Source organism: Urocampus carinirostris, chromosome 4 (genome assembly GCF_059441175.1).
Source record: "Urocampus carinirostris isolate Australia breed hairy pipefish chromosome 4, RoL_Ucar_1.0, whole genome shotgun sequence".
Classification (NCBI taxonomy): domain Eukaryota; kingdom Metazoa; phylum Chordata; class Actinopteri; order Syngnathiformes; family Syngnathidae; genus Urocampus; species Urocampus carinirostris.
The window spans coordinates 36498615-36520819 of NC_142352.1; the positions used below are offsets into that span (position 1 = coordinate 36498615).

The following is a 22205-nucleotide window of genomic DNA, read 5'->3' on the forward strand; positions in this document are numbered from 1 at the left end:
TCAACTGCAATTCTGTGTTCTTTTTTATTATTTGTATATCTATAGTTGTTATTTTAGTCCAGTCCGATATATTATACCTAACTGATATATAATAGATAAAAAAATAAATGTTTCTACATTGAGGGTTTAGACAACCGTGAGATATTTTTGGAATGTGCCCCCGCGAAAAACAAGGGATAACTGTACTTGCTATTTGAGGTAGAGCTCAATCCCTGTTGACTAAAACTAATCATAAACAGAGTGCTGGATTATGAATCAAATTGTCTGAAAATAAGGATAAATACATTGGCAAGTTGAATTTAACAAAGAAAAAAAGATTCAGTTTTGAACCTACCTGTCCTCTATCTGCTTTGCGGTATTCTCTACTGCCGACCTTCTCTCTTCCACCTGCAGTATCAGGCTTTCGAAGAGCCAGCGCTGATCCTGCAGAGCCTTCCCAATTTGCAGCACCCTGCATACATTTGGTGTATCGTTCACAGCAGTTACCAGCGGACTGGTTCATGAATAAACAACACCAGAAGGAAATGTTTTCCTCCTAGGATGCAGGTGACCTTAGTGTCCGACATCTCCCGACAACAAAAGCACATTAGTAGTGAACTGATGCGAGTCAGGGGAACTTTTTATACAGATACTAATGATAAAAGTGACAAGGAACTTTTTAACCTGCACTGAGGACTTTAATGTGATGACCTTGTGTGAGGGAAAGGACTGACCTGTGCGTTTTGTGGGAGGACAGGTGACAGCTGCTGCAGCACAGGAGGTCACAGGACTCACAAAGCAACTCCAGGGGCTGCTGTCTATGAGAGTTGCACATGAGGAGCGAACAAGGATGTGACCCTATACCATAACACACACAAAAAGGCGATGCAAAAGGAATTTGAAAACAGCTTACTGATTCAGACAAAGCAACCCAGAATAAAAATATGTTGTATGGGCCCCCTTTACTCTATTTACAGCATTTTTATTAACATTGAGAAATGAATTAAGCATTTTAAGCCCGGATACGTTCAATAAAGCCTACTAGCAAAGTTTGGAAAGCAGACCTTGTGCATGATGGTGTTAGATCAGTAATGCACTGACATTAAAAGAGAAGAGTCGGACAGTTGAACAAAAGGGAGTCTGACTCGATAAGATTCAAGTAACGTACAAGCCAATACGGACATACATAGTGTATTCTGTTTTGTGTATGTTTTGCCAAAAAAGAGACCTTCAGCATAATGCCAGACTGTGCCTGACAAATGTATTTAAAATTAAATGCATGGAGTCCGAAGAATAAACGTCAGTTGTGAAAACATAATGCCAGTTGTTAAAAACCTTTGATTTTCAACTATTAAGAATCGTAAAGTAATTTGGTTAAAGATTTTGCAGTTGACCACTGAATGTACTACATCATATGTGTTTTATTTACTGTTCTACTGCTGCTAATGAGCACGTTTTTTTGGTTACAGGGATAAAAAAATGTAACCTTGATTTTTATTTACTATTTTTCTGCCCCTGATAAATGGATAGAGGTTCATTATATATTCATGTCACTACTAACCAAGCACGATGCATAACTGGTATTAGATGTATTCTTCATTGAACCTATTTTAGTTGTGTTTATTATCATTTGCCACACAATTAGATCAACTTCCTGCTAAATTCAAGAGAAAACAAATAATTATTCAATTATTCAACTAATTGTTTCAAATGTTGGGCACCACGGCAACGCAGTGGTTAGCGCGTGTGTGGCACAGTTCTGAGGTCAGGTGATCAAACTTTCCTGTGTGGAGTTTCTCCCTGTGCTTGCGTGAGTTTACTGCGGGCACTCCGGTTTCCTCCCACATTCCAAAAACATACATTTTGGGTTAATTGGCGGGTCCAAATTGTCCCTAGGTGTGGATGAGCGAGCGAATAGTCATGTTAACTGGACGGTCCAAATTGCCGTTAGGTGTGAACGAGAGAGTGAGTTGTATGTCTCTGTGTGCCCTGCAACTGGCTGGATACCAGTTCAGAGTGTCCCCTGGCCACCGGCCGAAGATAGCTGGGATGGGCTCCAGCACCCCTATGACCTTACTGAGGATAAGCGGTGCAGATAATGGATGGATGTTTCAAATGTCGGTGACTAGTCGACTATTTAAATAATTGTTAGTTGCAATGTGGAATGACAATTGCTTATTATACCTTGCTGCAGACGAAATATTTCGACTGAAGCGGTTCAAGACAAATCTGAGTATCAAAGACAGGGAAAACTATTTTGTGCCATCCTATCAATTATTTAATGCAGCAGCCAACTTTACTCCAAAATATCCTTCAAACACTTCTAAATAGGTCATCACTGATCTTCTTCAGCCGTCTCACCTTGGCCGACCAGCACACGCTAATGTTGCCTTCAAGAGCAGCGTTGTTCCACGCTGTGACTGACCACATCTTGTCAGCCAACTCTTCTCACTCATCACCGTCCATTCAGAACCGTAACGAATCACCATAGAAGAGCGCAGTGGACAAAAGAGTGCTCTAGATAAGCAGCCACTTCACTTGAGGTTCTTTAAATAGCGTCAAGCTAATATTAGCGAAAAATGAAATCTTACAGCCTCTTTACAAATCTGGGACACTTGTTTAAACAAAGATGTGACTGAAATAGGGATCTTTACGAACCGTTTACACCCATTTCTAAGAGACATTTTTTTGGTCATTATAACGGGTGCATTTAGAGCTGCGACAAACGGCTATTTTGATAGACAACTAGTCACTGACTTTTGCAACAATTAGTCGAGTCATCGGAGAATTGTATTAAGTTTTAAGTTAGCATGATGTTGATTTCATTATGTGGAAAATGACGGTAATCAGAAAATATGTACAATGAAAAATAAAGCTTTTATTGACCCTACAACAGATTCACGGTAAAGCCAATCAGGTGCTGTGCTTGGTCAGTAAAGGAAGAAATCCATAAATAAACCTCATACAGTGGTCAACCGCAAAGTCTGTAACTAAAGTATTTATTAATTATAAACCATTTTAAACCAAAGGGTTTTAAAAACTTGTTGTATTTAACTTTTTTACAACCAACGTTTGTTCTTTTAACTGCATGATTTTCATTTCAAATGTGTTTGTCAGGCACACTCTGGCGCAACACTCTTTTCTGGCAATATATAAGCATATAAAAATGTACAATGCCTGTCATCGAAATCCTTTTCACTTAAATGTTACCTGAATCTGACCGAGGCGAGTCAGACTCTGTTTCATTCAACTTTCCGATTAATCTCTTTAAATGTTCATGCGCCAACGAGCTACAGCCATCATGTGCAAATAGTCTTTTTATACATCGTATTCTGGCTAAAAGGTTTTCGTACACGTACTTGATGTTGACACCTCCATTTCTGTATGTTAATGTTAGCGCTGGAGACAGATACTCAACTGCGCACGAGCGTCTCTCAGCAGTGATTGTATTCACACAGATATGCCTCACTCTGTTGGAAAAATGTGACCTGATGTCCTCCGGCAGGCTTTTCCATAGATGAGGACCAATGTGGATGAATGCAGTTTAACCATAGGTTTTGGTCCTCACCCAAGGAAAAGCCATCAAACCGCTGCCATAGGACCTCAGCGACTGCAAGCACTGATATAATAAAAGCAAATCAGACAGATAGGATGCCCCAAGACCATTAGGACATTTAAAAACTAGTAAAAGCACCTTAAAACTGATCCTGAATTGCACAGGGAGCCAACACAGCGATTTTAAAACCGTTGTAATGTGATCCACCTCAGCCTCCATAAGTACACGTGCTTCTGAATTTTGTAGTAGCTGGAAGCTGGCAATGTGTTTTTGAGGAAGACCAGAGAGCAGGGCCTTACAATAATCTAAATGAGAAGATATAAAAGCATGCTTCAACACCCCCTCAGAGAATTTATGTTGCTACTGTTTTGTGCATTATGATAACCTGTAGACGGCAAAATACAGGTTGCAGGTTCACAGTTGACAGGAAGATGTCAAAATATGAGTGAGTGTTTGCAGAGGATAAACAATATATGCCAGTATGTAATGTCGAATACAACATTGGTTGTATTTGTTAACTTCTATGGTTAGCACCATGCTAACCAGACTTCACTCAGGCAAAGTTATGTTGTTCCAAGAGTATTACTTTGTTTTGTTTTTAAACTTTAGCTTGCAGTGACAGGAAACGACGTCAAAACTCTTTTATCAACAAACGGTAATACTCTTCAAAAAATTTTTATCTGTTGCTGATAAATTTGGTGCATAAAGTTCGAGGTCACAGATTAGAAAATCTATTTGTTCACGTATAAATATGTATAAGTAGGCCGGATGAGCCACATTTACTTTTACTTCAATAACTTAGTTTGAGTTTAATTTTGATGCACATTTGATTTTATTTGAGTATTTTGGGTAATATTGCTTGGGATTTTAAGGCAGGACTCAATTGTATGTGCAAGTACTAGTCAAAATACCATACTCCGATTAATATTTAATTAGTAGATAAGAATGAGTTGAATAATTCATGAACATATGGGGGCAGCTGTGTTTTGCAAATTCAGCAGCAGACCGGAAGTGACTTTACAGCTGCGGTTGCGCCTCACCTGCTTCTAGTGATTTGCGTAGGCTGACAAATTTTAGCTGACATGGAAAAAATACTATAGCCATCAAAGTTACTGTTCTTGTAGATGATGATAATTATATTAATGCTTTTAAATGGATCTCTTGTACACGTGGCTTGTGATATTTAACTGCAATGTCTTAATCCTGTAAAAGCGTACGTAGAAAGATGAACATACATTATGGTAGTCATTTTCATTATTTTCCTTGAATATCTGGAAATATATCTGGCAGCAAGTTCTGCCGAAACAATTCACGTGCAGCTTTGCTACATTAAACTTGTTTACAAACATGTTGCTGTATGAGATCAGGAGGCTTCTCCAGCTACTTGTAACCATGGAAACCAGTACTATCTGCCTCATGTAGGGGAGCAAACCCCCAATGAAAAACTGGCTTAGAGAGGGATGGGTGCCGCCAGGCTGTACTCGCCCAAGATACACCACAGATGGTGATGCCTCATCGATTGAGGCGGTTAAATGATCCGTGAACCGAGAAAGAGCAGCTGCTAGGGAAAACGTTTGATCTAGAGCAAAATCTAGAAAACAGTTTTGAAATCTCCCTTGAGTTCCCTTTGTAGAAGAATTTGTAACTTTATTATGAGTCTTTTTTTAACACAGAACTTCATTTTAAATAATTATTTGGAAATCTATTCTTGGGTGACACTTTTTAAAAAGAGCATTATCCATATACTGTTTGTTAATATCTCATTTTATTTCCTAGCAGTTGTTTGATTTTCAATGTGATTTTTTTGTCCAAGTTGATGGGATTTTTCTGGGCATGTTGTTGGGCATTTTTGTTGTTATTTTACTAAAAGAAATGTTTTACTCTTACTTTACAAAAATAGCATATCCTAATTATTGTTTTACTAAAACGATCATTTAGTTATATTTTAAATTTTAAATATTTTTTTCTCATTTTGTGATCTATTATAATACAGTGGCCCCTCTTTATACGAGATCAATTTGTTCCCGGATCAAGCTCGTATCGAGAATTTGTCGTTTCTCGGATGAAATTTCGCCATAAGAAACAACGGAAAACCAATCGATAAGTTTAATCTGTTTCTATATTTGACACGTGCAAAGAAGATTGTGTAGGATGCCAGTTTGTTTACCTCCTGAGCTACTGATATTATCAAGCTAAATCACGGGTTTACTATGAGCACTTGCCATGGAGGAAGTTGTTGGTTGCTAACAGAGGTCTATGTGTGGTGAGGGAAAGAGGTGCCGGAGGACTGAGGGATTACGAAAGAGCATAGTAAAAAAACTATAGTACGATAGTATGGAAGTAGGTCTGTAAAACGGGAAACGCACGAGCTAACCTGCCTTGGCACTCCCTAGTGGCTTCCTGGCACTTCTTCAAAAAAGTTTGATAATGAAAAGTTATATGGTTTCTGTAGGACAGAACCAGAGGGTAAATTGAGTTTTCCATAACGTCCTTATGATGGCAGCAAAGTATCATGTAAGGTGGATCATGTCCTTAGTCCATCCGTTCGTGCAATAAAATGGCAGAATTAATTTTAAAATTATAATTTGACAGTACAGTACATAAATTGTTAAAAAAAAATCATAAAATACAGTACATTTATTTGTTAAACAAATAATTCAGCCTTTAGAATGGGATTGTTCTTGAGTAATAAATAAATATATAAATAAAGGTTTTCTACTCTGTGGGTTTTGACACGTTTTTGGAAGGCAACCCGAGCGAAAAACGAGGGATTACTTTAAAAAGATAATAATAAAGAGTACTGAAAAGTCCAATATTAAATTAGTACATAAATAAAAATAAAAGATATTGTGAAGAAAAAAAAGATAATAGAAAAATGAGATTGGCTCAAATCGCTCATCATTATCTGCAAGAGCAAAGTCACGGTGCTACAATGGAATACGAACTCTACATAAACGAGCTTGCCTGAAGCATTAGTCGGAAGGGAGCCTGAACCTCTCAGGGGATGGTCAGGCCTCTGCTGGTCGTGCAGGTCTGCGTACTGGGACAACACTGTACCCTTCGGATGTTGATGCACATCCGTGCACTGGTAACACAACCACTTGTTGCAGAGTGTGCACAAGCTCTGTGCAAGCGACATCGCCGAGCACTCCGAGCAACTCTGAAGAAGCCAAAAACAGAACATAACACCTTCAGCAGAACACCTCCATGTTATTAGTTTACCTACTGACATGATATGCAGTGCCTAGCGAAAATATTGGGATACAATATTGGAATTTTGCAACATTTACATATCTCCCGGAGCTCTGTCTGAACAATAATATGAATGTGCATTAACCCACTGCCAACCTACTTGGCCGTCCCTCTAAACTTTTAGCCATAACAAGGGCAGAACTAATCAGAGAATCAACTAAAAAGCCAATGATCACCCTTTATTGATAAGTGGCAAGAAGAAAGCCCTTTGAATACCAGAGCTAATGGGATGCAGGATTTCCTCCCAACAGGACAACAAACTTACATAAAGCATAAAGCAACATTTACACAATAAATTGTTTAAAACTAATAACATAGAGGTGTTGGAATGGCCAAGCCAAATTACAGACATCAATCCTATAAAGCATTTGTGGAAAGACCTGAATAATGCTATGCATTATTTCACCATTTTAACCTTAAGGAACTTGAGTTGTTTTTGTAAGGAAGAATGGACAAATATGTCTGTGTAAAGATGTTTAAAACTAATAAAGACATACCCAAAAAAGACTTGCAGCTGTGATCTCAGCAAAAGGAGGTTGTACGAAGTATTACAGGTAAATCAAAGGGGGCAAGATTTTTGCAAGTTTTTTTTCCCTTTTTTTTGTATTTATTAGCACAATATAAAATGTTGAATACATTTGGGCAGTTTTCACAATTGTGTCTCACATGTTGTTGATTCTTAGAAAATATTCCGAGTTTTTATCTATAGGTTTGAAGTCGAAAATATTTCAATACGTCAAAATGTTTCTGGGACACACTACTTTTGAAAGGCACTTTAACATTAGATTTCAATCATAATTGTACTTGTTTGACTTTTGTGAAGCTTTTAGCAGAAAACAATTAGACTAAAAATAATGAGCAAGTTGCATGTTAGATGAATATTTCTGCATGCATTTCAGATTGCCAAATAACCCCTGCACAAGCAGCACTGAAGCAACAATCCTCACAGACGAATAAATCATCAAACCTTACCTTCTCCATTTCTGTTTTTGGCAAAACAGCTTCACCTTTGCGGGGACAAGCGTGCGCTGCCAGGTACCTCGGCAGCGGGAACGCTAAGGCAGAAAGCACTGCACCCTGGAGGTGACGGCTTACACAATAGCCTCACGGTGCGCTCTCCCTTGTCACTTAATCCAATGGAAGGAAACACACACACACACGCACACTTCACTGCAGCGAAGGAGAAAAAGAGAGGGAGGGCGTCACACTGAAATTCATCTGCTGCGATCATGGCTCATACTGTGACTTCTGTTACAATAAGACAGGGCATAATTTTCGGAATTGTGGAAATTATCCATCCATCCATTCATCCATCCCTTATCTGCACCGCTTATCCTTAGTAGTGTCGCGGGGGTGCTGGAACCCATCCCAGCTATCTTCGGGCAGTGGGCAGGGGACACCCTGAACTGGTTGCCAGCCAGTCGCAGGGCACACAGGGACAGACAATTTGCTCGCTCATTCACACCTAGGGACAATTTGGACTGGCCAATTAGCCTAACATGCATGTTTATGGGAATGTGGGAGGAGACCGGAGTGCCCGGAAGAAACCCACGCAAGCACGGGGAGAACATGCAAACTCGACACAGGAGGTTCAATCTCATGACCTCAGTACCGCTAACCACTGCGCCGCCGTGCTGCCCTTGTGGAAATTAGATAATTATAATTTTTGATCGGACAAAATTGTACCGGAATCTCTTTTTGATACAATAAAGCATGTGTCGCCTGTGGGTAGGTGGTACCAGGCCGCAAAGAAAGAAAAATATTTATCATTAGGTTTTACCCATTGTTGTTTTACCGACACTACTATGTTTCAGATTGAACTCGAACTGAGACTTTGAAGAGGTAAATTGATTCACATGAGCAGGTTCAGTTACCTGTCTGCCAGTGCAACTGTCACGAAACGAGGCTTCCTGCCCGCCGAAGATACAGTGAAAGACAAATCAAACACAACTTTTGCGCTTATAACTAATTAGCGTAGAGATGGGTCAACTACCTCATGCTAGAACGTAGACAACTTGCTGCCATGGAGTTTTGGCAACAGAATTTTAAGATGCATAGATCCCTAATTCAAGAACCTGACACAGAGACCACCTAACTCCAACAAACTTTTTACGGGGTTGGTTCATTTAGTGAGTTTGTATTTCTAATTACTTGGCTTGGTGATGTTTTGTGTTAAATATACGATAGCGACAAGAGTAATGATTCAAGTAATGAGCAACCATTCCCAAGGTGTCACCACAAACATCACCACTAAGAACTTGAACCTGACACCAAATTCAAAAATCTTAGAACTGCCAATTCAGAAGAGGGCTCAAAACCAGAAATCAAGGCCAGGACAGATCAAACCACAGCCACACTTGCCAAATACATCAGGAGGGACAAGAACATAGCAGTAAAAACAAAGATCTGACTGAGGCAAGCGCTGGTTACCTTCATGTTCTTCTATGCTTGCGAGACTTGTACTCTCACAGCAAAACTGGAAAAGAAAATCCAGGCCTTGGAAATGTGATTCTACAGGAAACTTCAAAGCATTCTCTTCTCAGCCCATGTGACAAACAAAATAGTGTGCAACACCATCAGAGGGCACATTGGACCCTATGAATAATTGTTATGGACTGTGCAGACGAACACTGCAGTGGTATGGTCATGTCACAAGATCATAAGGACTGGCTAAGATGATTCTTCAGGGCACATTCCAAGGGGGCAGGAGGAGAGAAAGACTGAAAAACAACTAGGCCGACAACATCAAGGAATGGTCCGATGCCAACTTTGCCACGACCCAAAAACAGGCCAGGACAACTCAGCAATGAAAATAGCCGTCCAGAGATGCGTCCTCTGTAGGGCCTCGACAACCGAGGCGGTTAAGGGATCCGTGAAATGTGAACCGTGAGCGACGCAAATATGTTGCTATTCGCACATTGGCAAAACAGTTCAGAGGTCCCAGGTTCGATTCCAGCTACCATGGGCACTTTGGTTTCATCCCACATTCCAAAGACATAGCTGGGGTGGGCCCAGCACTCCCTGCGACCCTCATTAGAATAAACGTTTCAGAAAATAAATTAATGTGAATTGGGTCAGGATGCATGCGGTTGTGGTCTTGCGCATTCGACAATCCTGTGTCAGCACGAGCCAGGAGGCCCGCAAGAGCTAACGTGGCTCATCCAAACCAGGTCAGTCTCTGATAAACCCCAAAAGGGACTTTCTTACATTTCTGCAACCCTGGCTAAAATTATGAAATCAATTAAGACTCTCTAGCAGACCGACTAAGGTGAAGGCGCAATTTAAACTGACTGATTAAACGTCAGCTTCTGTTTCGTGACAAAAAAAATTACCACTGGCATAGAACAGCTCGTTTTAAATATAATTTCTCTTCTCCTTTAGCTTGCTTTTTGGTAAAACGTAAATACTGAGAATTGTTCTATAATAAGGCTTTATATAGGGACAAAGTGCATTATTTAGTCCCTCCTCGTGGTAAAATGTCATTCATTCCAAAAACAGTACTAATTTGGATTAAAAATACATGAACTAACATACAAATGTGTATTATTTAAATACTCGTTGGTGGAGAGATTCATTTTTATTTTCTATACCACCAGGCTCACCTAGTAAAAGCTGACATGATTGTCCGTCATCTTGCTGCTTCAGGAACCAAAACCCTTGTGAAAGGTTGTGATAATTTGCTTTATGATCACTTTGAGCCCCTGTAGATTGTATTCTTACTTTTTCTTTGTAGCATTCATTTTTGGTTGCACAAGAGAGTGACATCGAGTCGTCAAATATTGCACAGTGTCCCTTTAAAATTATAAACTAATTAATCATCACTATTCAATTTAAAAAATTATAATAAGAATAACAATGCCCCATTTTAAGTATTATTTTCGTTTTTAAAATTTGTTTTTATTGTTAAAGAAAATATTGTAAAATATATATTACTACCTAGTATTCGCTTCGCTTATGTTCTTGTTTTATTTGATTTTGAGCTTTTAATATCATGAAAATATAGTTTCTCATTTTACTGTTTATTTTTTACTTTTTCATTCATGATTTTGAATAATTTTTTTTTTTCAATCTGAATTAGTAATTTTTACTTGGAGAAATGTTATTTATTTATTCACTTTATTTCACAATATTTTTGTAAAAGGGTTTATTGCAGTGTATTGGCCGTTTTCAAAACTTGGATCGTTGTATTTGGAGATTTTGGGGGTGCAGATTTCCTTCCTGATCTGGCAAAATCAATCATTTTGTGCATTTCAACAGAATATAATCTCACATATGTAAAAGTGAAACATAAATACAAACACACGTTCTATCAGTTATTTTTTCAGTAAGATTTGAACTTTCCTGTATCGAATATGAGCAAGCAAAATTATATCATCACTGTGGACACTGTGACATTCTGTAGACCGTATTTTCCTGTATCGAATATGAGCAAGCAAAATTATATCATCACTGTGGACACTGTGACATTCTGTATACCGTATTTTCCGCACTATAAGGCGCACCTAAAAGCCTTTTTTTTTTTCAAAAGCTGACCATGCGCCTTATAATACAGTGCGCCTTATTTATGTGCCAAGTAGTACGCGGTGTATGCTGGGATTTATTTACCGGCTTTTCATTGGCTAACCAATGTGTCAATCATCATTTGAATCGATCACTATTGGCTAAAGTTATTCGGAGGTCAAGGGGCGGATCCTTTTTATCATTTACAGGCTGGCATTGGCTTAAACGGCAAACAAAGCCTGCAATTGGCCGAAAAAGATGAATGCGTATAGCATGTGGCTGACGGCATAGAGAAAAAAAAAATTCTATTCTGTATTTGTAAATATTGTATTCTCCTGGATTTACTACCCTCACAGATATAAGAGGACATTGGCTGCACATTATTATGAACACAACGACTTCGGTGAGCTACTCCGGGTTTTATATTGTCCCTGTATCTTGTTTCAGACTGAACTCGATGTTTCTGTGATAAGCGCTGCAGATAATGGATGGAATGGAGTGTCTATTTTTAAATTAAACTCAATTCCAAGTGTTTATTGTCATATGCACAGTAAAGTTGCGAGCGAAAAAGAAAATAGATACTAAGGAATGGTTAGCATTTCTTGAATCCCAAGACTTTAACCTTCTGAAAGATGGAACGATGCATTTGAGTGACATCTTACGGACACCGCATCCGCACGTGTTCTCGACACGTATTTGCGTCTTTGCAAGCTTTCGGAATGTTAAGGGGGTAATAAGTTGGACTGAACTATCTGACTGTTTTGTCCACGTTCCCATTGTAGCGCCTTATAATCCGGTGCGTCTTATGTATGTCAAAAATAGGACCAAAAACTATTTTTTCGGGGTGCGCCCTATAACCTGGTGCGCCTTATAGTGCGGAAAATACGGTATTTAAAATGTTTTTAAAAAGTGTGATAAAAAGCGCTTACCTACTTAATCCAACACAAGAGCGAAAAGAGAGAAAAATGATAAAATGAGGGGTAAATTACTGAAGTGCGGGATCCGTTAGGATCCAGCACGGCCCCGTACCTCAAGAGGGCGCCAACAGGCAGACGAACTGGAGAACTCTACTCCTGTTGCTCATCACTGCACTTGTATCCAATCAGAATTACAACATTTAAGGACTGTGCTGACAGCAAAAGCTGTGGGCTTGTTCTTTGCCCTTGAGGTTCCTGAGTTCCTACATGAATTGCATGTTGTCAATCTAGCCTGGATTTTTTAAAATATACCAGCTCTGTGTTTTTAGGACAGTGTTCTTTGGTTACTCATTTTCTCCTTCCTTTCATGCGGTTTTTGTTCATTCCCTTTGACCCCAAATAAACTCTTGTCATCCAGCTCGTGTGTCTGCGCTTGATTCCGCTTCACCGAAATATCAGAATCGAATTAAATGTTTATTCTGGTTTTGATGCTGAAAGATTGTAAAAAAAACCTGGGTATTTGCAATTTCAGAGATTTTATTTATTTTAAGTAAATACGTTTAATGAGGTATTTCAAACATTTTCACTGGCTGTTTTGCACTCTGACAAAAAATTCCTCCTAATTTCAGACACACATCTAGAATGTGTAGCAAAAGAAAAACAGACTGAAGGTGTTCTTCTGCCTGACAACAACCTCTGCAGGAGCCTGACCTACAAACATGGCAAAATTCAGATCCTTGGGTGCTGCTGTGGGAAGCTCAGAGCAATCCTGTTCCCCGCGGTGCGCCTATGGACCCAATTTGAAAACACAATTAGTCGGTTGTCATTGAGTCTTTTTCTTTCCACGTGGGCACACTGGAATAAAAAGGGCACCAGCTAGTTCCAATGCACAGGACTTATATACAATTTTCAAATTTTGGACAGCACCTTTAATAATTTTTAATATGATGGCTGTACTTGCCCAAAACACACCACAGGGATGGTGCCCCTACTACCCTTGTATATTTATGCAATATATATATATATATATATATATATATATATATATATAGGGCAGCACAGGGTTTAGTTCTAAGGTCATGAGATCGAACCTTCTGTGTGGAGTGTGCTTGTTCTCCCCTTCAGTTTTCTCCCACATTCCAAAAACATACATTTTAGGCTAATTGGCCGGTCCAAATTGTCCCTAGGTGTGGATGAGCAAGAGAATTGTCTGTCCCTGTGTACCCTGTGACTGGCTGGCAACCAGTTCAGGGTGTCCCCTGCCCACTGCCCGAAGATAGCTGGGATGGGCTCCAGCACCCCTGAGACCCTACTGAGGATAAGCGGTGCAGATAATGGACGGATGGATGGATGAATATATAGACATATAGCAGCACGGCGGGTGGGTGATTAATGCGCAGGTTCTGGGTTCAAGTCCAGCTACCGCAACCTCCCCATGTGGAGTTTGCATGTTCTCCCCGTGTCTGCACTCTGGTGTCCCACATTCCAAAAATATACATGTCAGGTTTATTGGCTACTTCAAATTCTGCATTTCAGGTGGATTGGCCGGTCCAATTTGTCCCTAGGTGTTAATGAGCGAATGAGTTGTCTGTCCCTGTGTGCCCTGCGATTGGCTGGCAACCAGTTCAGGGTGTTCCCTGCCCACTGCCCGGAGATGGGCTCCAGCCCCCCCGCGACCCTAATGAGGATAAGCGGTACGGCTAATGAAATGAGATGAGATATATATATATATATATATATATAGAGAGAGAGAGAGATAATATATATATATATATATACACATATATTAATTAGCAGATGTCCAGTAATACCCATAAATAATGGTCAGGTTAAAAAAACAAAAACTTGTATTTGTTTAGATAGTTCTTTTGAGGCTAATTTTATCATTTTTCAAAATTTTAGTTGAGCGGTGCAACATGGCAGCTCGGTGGGTATTGCCTCATGGTGCGGAGGTTCAGGGTTCAATTCCAGTGACTGCAGCCACCCCGTGTGGAGTTTGCATGTTCTTGACGTGCCTTTGGGGTTTCCTCCAGTCACTCTGGTTTCCTCCCACATTCCAAAAACATGCATGTCAGATTAATTGGGAGGGGATCCAGCACAGCAAGGATATGCATCACAGGATATGGGTGGATGGATGGATGGATGGAAGTTGAGGAGTATACTGGCAGAGAAAAGGTCCAGAGACTCAGTACAAAAAACAAAAAATAAATATTATTTTCATTGATAAAGAAGCCTAACAAGGTAACTAAGGGATGAGGAAAAACAATCGGAAGATATTATTAAGACATGGCTCGGCACCGACCTGCTCACATGGGGGGGTTACCTTAAAAGTTAAACAAGAGCACTTAGGTGAATCTCTAATGCAAAGACAGCGATGTCACTCAAAACACATACGCCCCGCCCCCTGCAATCAGCGCCTGCAGCTTCAACATCAGCGCACATTTTGGCAGATGACGCACCTATCTATCCCCGCAGAATGGCGCAGTATAAAAAACATTGCTAACTATCTGTGACAGACCACAAACATACACAAAGTCCATGACTAATGTTCACTAAATAATGCTAAGAGTAGTCCAAATGTGCTAATGAGGTGAATCCTGAAGTAAACGTCCTTCCAGGTGTGTGTCAATTCCGTGTGTATCGCTCCAGTCCCGCCGGGACTTTATCACAGCTTCAATGTGCCCCCAATCTTCCCCTCCAAAGAAAAACCCCAAAAATAATTTTCATACCTTTCTCCGTGAGTAGATGTTTGTGTTTTAACCTTGCTTTTAATCAGAATCTCCGTTTTTCGGTCACCGCCACCTGATGTCGCTCTGCCGCCCGTCCAAAATTGGCAGCATCATATCTCGCAGTGTATATCGCGAGACTATGGAATTCTCGTGGATTTTTTTTTTACATACTGTATTGCATAACTCCAGAGTTAAACGTTTGTTTTTATAACATTTTAAAACATTAAAACATCAATACATCTAAAGCTCATTCCATAAATAGAAAAATCAAATCGCAATTTAATCCCTAAAACACAAATACAAAACATTTATGTACATTATATTATTGTTCAAGTAAAAGGCAAATGAATCCTCTTTTAATTTCATTCCCTAACTTTAAAATCAACAGCAAACTTTTTATTAGATGTAGTTGTCTAGTTAGCTGAAACCGTGTTACCGTGTCATAACATAACATATTTATAAATTAACATTACTTAATTAATTTGAAATAAATTGATAATTTTAAAACAAAGTAATTGGAATTAAACCAAATAAAGTGTAATATAAAATACTTGTGAATGAATATAAACGTTTCTGTTGCATAAGAAAGCAAGCTTTTCTGTTTGTTGACAAGATAAACTTCAGTCTACCCCGGTATAGTACTTTACCCGTAGTAATAATAATAATCATCACCAGTTCAGGGTGTCCCCTTGCTCACAGCTCAAAGACCACTGGAAAGACTTCCAGCCCCCCGCGACCCTCCCGAGGATAAGCGGTGCAGATAATGGATGAATGATCAATATCATAATAATAATACAATAATATTTATAAAATTCTGATTGATGATACTCGACATATTTGCACTAGTTTTTTGCTAGCCGTGGCATTTATTGTCGTTTGAACGAGTGGGCAAACTTTTTGGCTTGAATCCCAGTGGTTGGCTGTCAGGGCCTGCAAGGCCTTCCCTGCTGGCCTAAAAAATATCTAAATTCTGATTTTATATTTTGTCCATGAATACCTCCAAATTGTCTTCAGCTTCTTTTCATTACTTTCCCCCTGGTTACACTGCATCCAGATGAGTGCTTTAATTCAAAAGAATTAAAAAGATTTAGTAAGATTTATTAACAAACACATATAAATCTTATTGATGTGTTCACATTTTAAGACATTCTAAAATGGGAATTAAAACATTTTAATGCCAATTAAGGCCTTTTTTTTAGAATAATGAATTCAATGCCGTTTAAGACTTTAAAGATCCGCAGGAACCCTGTGGTGGTAAGACAACCGTCGTTGCACATAGTGATTTTATGTCACTTGGAGGTAAGAGTTAATTGCAGACAAGTAGAAGAAACCAAACATGTCATCCCGAGACAACGGGGAACTAAAGAGAGCATGGTGCTGACAGCCACCAGTGACGAGAGCAAACGTAATTAGGTTAACGCTTCTGCGGTTAGACCTGGCAGCTCTTATGGGATCTCTGCAGGGGCCTCGGTGGATGTTGGGCGTGACCTGATTCTCTCTGGGACACAAAAAGATTGTTTATTAAGCACAACTAACGATAGGCATTGAATTGAAACACTTTTAGTAAATATCATATTTTTTATTTTTTTAATCAAAGATTGCAAAATATGTTGACCAGATTGACAATTCAGAACTGAACCGATGTAGTATGAACACATACCACCTGTGCATCATATCACATTCACGCTTTACAAGAACAACAGTGGTTTCTGAGAGGGCCAACTGCTGTGTACCATCACACTGTAGATACAAATCATATTCTGACCAGTATTAAGGCCAGCTCACTGTGAAATATGTACTGTACATTTTTTTTTATTTTACAAAATATAATGCAAAGATGCAGGACAGGCTTGTCTCAATTCTTCTTGTGGAGAAACTTCATTTTGCTTCCTGGAACATTCAAACAAATCATAGTGATTAGAAAGGAATGATATTGTAATATAATTTTAATCAGGGTTTCCCAACCATTTCTGAGCCCAGGCAGACTTTTTAAATTAAAAAAGATTCTCCGGGCACACCGCTCGTTGAAAATGTTTAAAATGAATTCAGGCACCAGGTTCAAATGTTTTTTTGTTTGTTTTGAAAGCTTAAATAATTGTGTGTCTAAATCAACAGTCTAAGGTTTTTCTTATCATTTGTAGTCACCGTGTCTATGGAGGTTATATGGGTTATTCCTTTTGGATTTTACAAAATGTTTAACTGGTTTTCAATGGTTTACTATATCTTTTTTGGGGGGAAAAAACAACAAAATAACAAAACAAAAAAAATTAAAATTTTATGTTCTGTGTATTTTGTGTTCCGTGCTTCTGTGCAAAAACAATCGGCCAGCAGATTTGTTTTTAATAAAAATTGACTCTTTTTTTAATAATCATTAGAATCTGCAAAACTATGTACATCTTTTTACTTTATGTGATTTATTTTTAACAATTATAAACAACTTCTTCAAACAAACAAAAAAGTTATTAAATATATTTTTTTATACTTCTCAATGAGCATATAACTAGTATACAATAAAAACCTGTATTCTGCTGCCACCTACTGGTATGGATGAATGTTACAGTTATTAGGCTGATCCCTTGAAGAAAGCAACAATATTAAGCAATGGCATACTTTTCACAAAGATAAAATTGGGAAATGTCCTACAGCACACCAGACTAGGTCTTACTGGTTGAAAAACACAGATTTAGGTTATTTGAAAAGCAGGCTTCAAACAAATAATGTCATGGCTATGTATAGTGTATATTCTACCTTCTTTTTTAACATTGGGTCATTGTTGAGCTAGAGTAAAGTTTCTCAACTCGTGGGTCAGGAACCAAAAGCAGGTTGTGGACCCATTTTCAGTGGGTCAAAGGCCTCTGCCTGGGCAAAATAATGCTAAGAAAAAGAAAAACACAAACTCAATTTACACAGTAGATATCGTCAACGCCCTGCCTGATCTCTTCTTCCAGTTCAATCAATCATTCCTATTTATTTTACTTTAACTCTTGTGTATGTCTTTTTATTTGATGTTTTGGGCTGTTGGGTGGGGATAGAAGATATTTCGTTGTTTGATTGTAAACTGAATGTTTTACAGCATTTTGAGTGGCAATCAATTGCCTGAAAATGGTTGAATGGTGTGACCTAAAATCGAACGAGTTCAGAAACACTGAGCTACAGTACATCCAAACACAGAAAGCAACCATCCACGTGGAAAAACAAATCACTAAAATGAACAGTTTGGTCTCTAATGACTGAAGCCAATTGTTTGAAAAAACCTCACCTAGGCCTTTGAGGAACTTATTAACGCCACTCTGCTCAGTGTCTGGCAACTCCTCCAGGTATTGATCCACCCTTTGCTCGAACAAACCTAACACAGGACAGCCACTAGAGGTCAGTACTTTTGCAGCAATAAAAATTACAGCTGGTGCACAAAGGAGGTGATAATGAACTTAAGTTGGAAAAAATAAGTTTCCTTGAGCACACTCATACATCATTAGCCATTGTGACAGGAAACTCTATAAACTTAAATCCAATCAAACCAATGTGAACAACTGGGAGTGTACCTTTGGCTCGTGTCTTTCTCAGTTCACGATCTTGAATGAAGCCGGCAAACATCTGCGACTCCATAAAGACACCCAGGAAGCGACGAATGCTTTTGGACGCCACCGATTTGCGGAAAGCCTCTCTCTGGAAAAGGCGCTCGCCGCGTTCATTTTGAGTGATGAACAGAGAATAGTGGCCAATGGTCTCCAGGAAGAAGCGAATGAAGGCCTCTGACACCAAACTGTTTAAAGAGTTGTACTCTGTGCAAAAACATAAAAGGGGAACGTAACTTAAAATGGCTGGGTGACAACATTTTGAAGGAAAGAATGGTTATTTAAGTAGCCCGAAGCAGCCCCCTTACTAAGGGGAAACAGAAGTTTGGCCTCAATAAAATGCACCCGCTGCTCATGACAGCACAGAACAGATTTAGAGACATAGCTTGTAAATTATCTGTCTGCCGAGCATGGAAACAATGAACAAGTGATCTCTATTAATTTATGTTTGTTACCTTCAAGTCAGGGCAGCACGGCGGCGCAGTGGTTAGCGCGTGTGCGGCACAGTTCTAAGGTCTTGGGAACCTCCTGTGTGGGTTCAAATCCAGCTACCGGACTTACTGTGCGGAGTTTGTATGTTCTCCCCGTGCTTGCGTGGGTTTCCTCCGGGCACTCCGGTTTCCTCCCACATTCCAAAGACATGCATTTCAGGTGGATTGGCCGGTCCAAATTGTCCCTAGGTATGAATGAGCGAGCGAGTTGTCTGTCCCTGTGTGCCCTGCGATTGGCTGGCAATCAGTTCAGGGTGTCCCCTGCCCACTGCTCGATGATTGCTGGGATGGGCTCCAGCACCCCCGCGACCCTACTGAGGATAAGCGGTGCAGCTGATGAGATGATATGAGTTTACATATGATATGTTTAATCATACGTGTGCATTTATCAAGACATATGATTTTTAGATCTTAAGTAAATCGCAAAAAGTTTTGTGGATCTGAACAACACGTGTATAAATATTTTTGAGACAAATCTCTATTCATGTAGGTTACATGAACCTGTCCTCGTGGGCGCGAGCCATAGGGGTCGATGTTGCTTCAGGGGAAAATGCCATACAAACTAATGCCAGCTGCTGTTAATCACAATGAAAGAAGGAATGCAATAGCAAAGCGAAGCCACCAGAGAGCAGTCTTCTGGCAGACATGTTGTGATCATCGCAACATTTTCAAGCATTTATAGGAACTTAACCCAAAATTCAGGCACTTTTTAATCCATGAAAACATGAAAATTCAAGCATTTTTAAGGATTTAAAGAACCCTGCTTATAATTCGAACAGATCCATATGATCACACAAATAGTCACTAGACAAGGTATTTGGCTGCCTTTCAGACATTTGACTCCTATGCATCTTTCCTCCTTATATGAAAAATGAATTACTTTGTTTAACTAAACATTGACAACACTTTAGTATATTTAAATAAAAACTCTGTCACCATAAATAAAATATCAAATGGAAATTGTGTATTATTAAGTGCCCTCAAGTGGTTAAGACAACTTCATCCACTTAAAAACAATATTTGATAAGAATCAAAAAGACATGAACTGTCATAAAAACATGCATTATTGAAAATACTGTTAGGTCAAGACATTTGTATTTATTCTACCGGGCCATCCTCCTTGGGCGAGGTTGTTGGGGCCGTGGTTTATTAAAAAAGGGCCAGCCACATGTACCCATGCACCTCCAGAGTACACAATGTGGCAACCCGGGAATCAAAGGTAGGTTTTACAGATGGTAACACAATCAAGTGACAGATTTCCAGATTTGAACAAAAAGTTTATTCGCTACTACAAAATGGTTCGGGGAAATTGGGGATGAGGTCCAAAAACAAAGGTTCTTCTCCGATCTGATGTAGGCTTCCAGTAGTAAATGGCAGAAAGCGCAAACAGTTAAAATCAAATCAGGCCTGGCTCCCTTAAAGGTTAGGGTTCCGTCCAGTTCTGACTTGTCTCCACTCTAAACATAACGGAATTACACTTCTTACTCTCCCAAAAAAATTTGGCCACTTTCCCTAAACTTTTAAAGGGGCTGGTGCTCTCTCTCCCCCAGCTGGGTGATCGTCTCTTCTCTTCTTTGAGGTTAACAGCGGTTGGCATCCATCACTTTGGTGAAATACCGCCCCCAATCATTACAGATCCTCATCACCTTTACACTTCTCAAATTCTGTTAAAAAGTTCTGTTGAGAACTATTAATCGAGTCAAGCAATCCTTTTAGTGAAAATTCCTTTACCCCTTTTTCTACCAAGCCCACCTTCATTTCCTATTGCCTCTTCTCTCTGGGCAGCTCTTCTTAAATACAGTTCCCAGGGTAATTGCCAGGTTTGGCCTCAGGTGTGACCACTACCAGGCGCCAATTTACTGGGAGGTAACAGTGGTTCACAACCTCGCCCAATAGGAGAGGGCGTGTCAGCCCACCCTGTACAGTCTGCCATGTAGGGTTGGACCTTAGGTTGCAACAAAGACGGAACATGTTTATTAATTTTGTTTGTATTATTGGAGGTGCCATTACATGAAACCTAGCAAAATCACCCCCAGAGGCCTAAGGAACAACTGGATACATTTTCCCGAAAATCGGTTAAGCAGTTTTGGTGCCTATAAACCACATACGAATACACACACACAGGAATTTATACATAAATACATTTAGAGATAGATAGATATAAGTTATGTGAGGGAGCTGACATAATTGTCAACCATCTTGCTACTACAGGTACCCTCAAAAACCAAAACCCTTGTGAAAGGCTGGGCAAAAAAATGCAGTTTGGTCACATTGAGTCTCTGTCTCTCTTGTAATCTTACTTGTGCTTTGTTGCAATTGTTTTCGCTTGCATCTCACAATACAGCAACATCTAGAGGACACATATTACACAGTGTCCCTTTGAACTATTCAGAACGATAACAGCATATTGAGACTGTGCAAGTCAGATTTTTTGAAGATATCATTTTACATAAAATTTTCTCACATGGCTCAATTTATTGATATTTGGCTTTTTATTAGACAATGTTAATATGTCATCAACTATACATTTGTATAGAGAAGCTGTTGTTTTTCTCAACATGGGGCACATCAATCCCGTCACAGTTGTCACGTATTTACCTTCATCCGACTCGCTGTCTGAGTCCTGACTGATGATGTCATTCCTTTGCTCCAGCGCTTGCTCCAGAGCAGCTTGAAGTTTCCGCGGCAACAGCGAGGCCTCGTCATCCATCTATAAACAAACGTATGAAAAGACAAACAGAACAATCACTGGCAATAAACATTTTACAGGATGATGCCTTACAGCCTAGTTAAAGATCTTTCTACTCGCAGTACAAGACGAACCTGTCTGATGAAACGGTCGGTTCCAAGGTCCACCATTAATGCCTGACGAGAAGTGAAAAGAGTCAGACCACAGCGGCATTCCATCAATGTTTTTAAGGACACGCTAACAACAAATAATCCAAGACTCAGTTGGCAAAATCGCAAGCAACATGGATGCTCAACAGATGTGGGTGAGAGCTGTAATCAGATGGATCTATGCTCTGTCAGAATGAGCCCGCTAAAACTTTATTGCTAAGCACCTAATTGTACAAATATATACTTAAAAAGGAATTTGTCCCTTTCCTGTATTTGGTTTCTTAATCCTTATATCTAACAGTTGTCACGTTGAATCAATTGAATGTTCACATTTGCCATCTGATTTTGTATGAAGCAAGCTTTTCAAT

At 39.4% G+C, this 22205-nt stretch overlaps 2 protein-coding genes across 6 annotated transcripts in view; both read right to left on the reverse strand.

The window, feature by feature from the left end:
• The window catches only part of trim66 (tripartite motif containing 66), a 31225-nt gene extending 16184 nt beyond the window's left edge, over positions 1-15041 (reverse strand). For 2 of the 4 annotated variants that reach the window (XM_088334392.1, XM_088334389.1), the window contains exons 1-5: positions 14934-15041; positions 7760-7957; positions 6500-6695; positions 714-837; positions 335-451 (exon numbers count right to left, since the gene is read on the reverse strand). In XM_088334392.1, coding sequence (XP_088190518.1) covers positions 335-451; positions 714-837; positions 6500-6695; positions 7760-7768 — 446 coding nt within the window. In that variant the 5' untranslated portion in view covers positions 7769-7957; positions 14934-15041. Of the gene's footprint in view, positions 1-334; positions 452-713; positions 838-6499; positions 6696-7759; positions 8172-14933 lie in introns of those variants that run through there. The other 2 variants (XM_088334391.1, XM_088334390.1) reach the window with 2 other exon arrangements.
• A 1450-nt stretch (positions 15042-16491) lies between these two features.
• dennd2b (DENN domain containing 2B) overlaps positions 16492-22205 on the reverse strand; it is an 82994-nt gene continuing 77280 nt past the window's right edge. For both annotated transcript variants that reach the window (XM_088334403.1, XM_088334402.1), the window contains exons 16-20: positions 21823-21864; positions 21598-21709; positions 18476-18715; positions 18193-18279; positions 16492-16823 (exon numbers count right to left, since the gene is read on the reverse strand). In XM_088334403.1, coding sequence (XP_088190529.1) covers positions 16789-16823; positions 18193-18279; positions 18476-18715; positions 21598-21709; positions 21823-21864 — 516 coding nt within the window. In that variant the 3' untranslated portion in view covers positions 16492-16788. The remainder of the gene's footprint in view (positions 16824-18192; positions 18280-18475; positions 18716-21597; positions 21710-21822; positions 21865-22205) is intronic.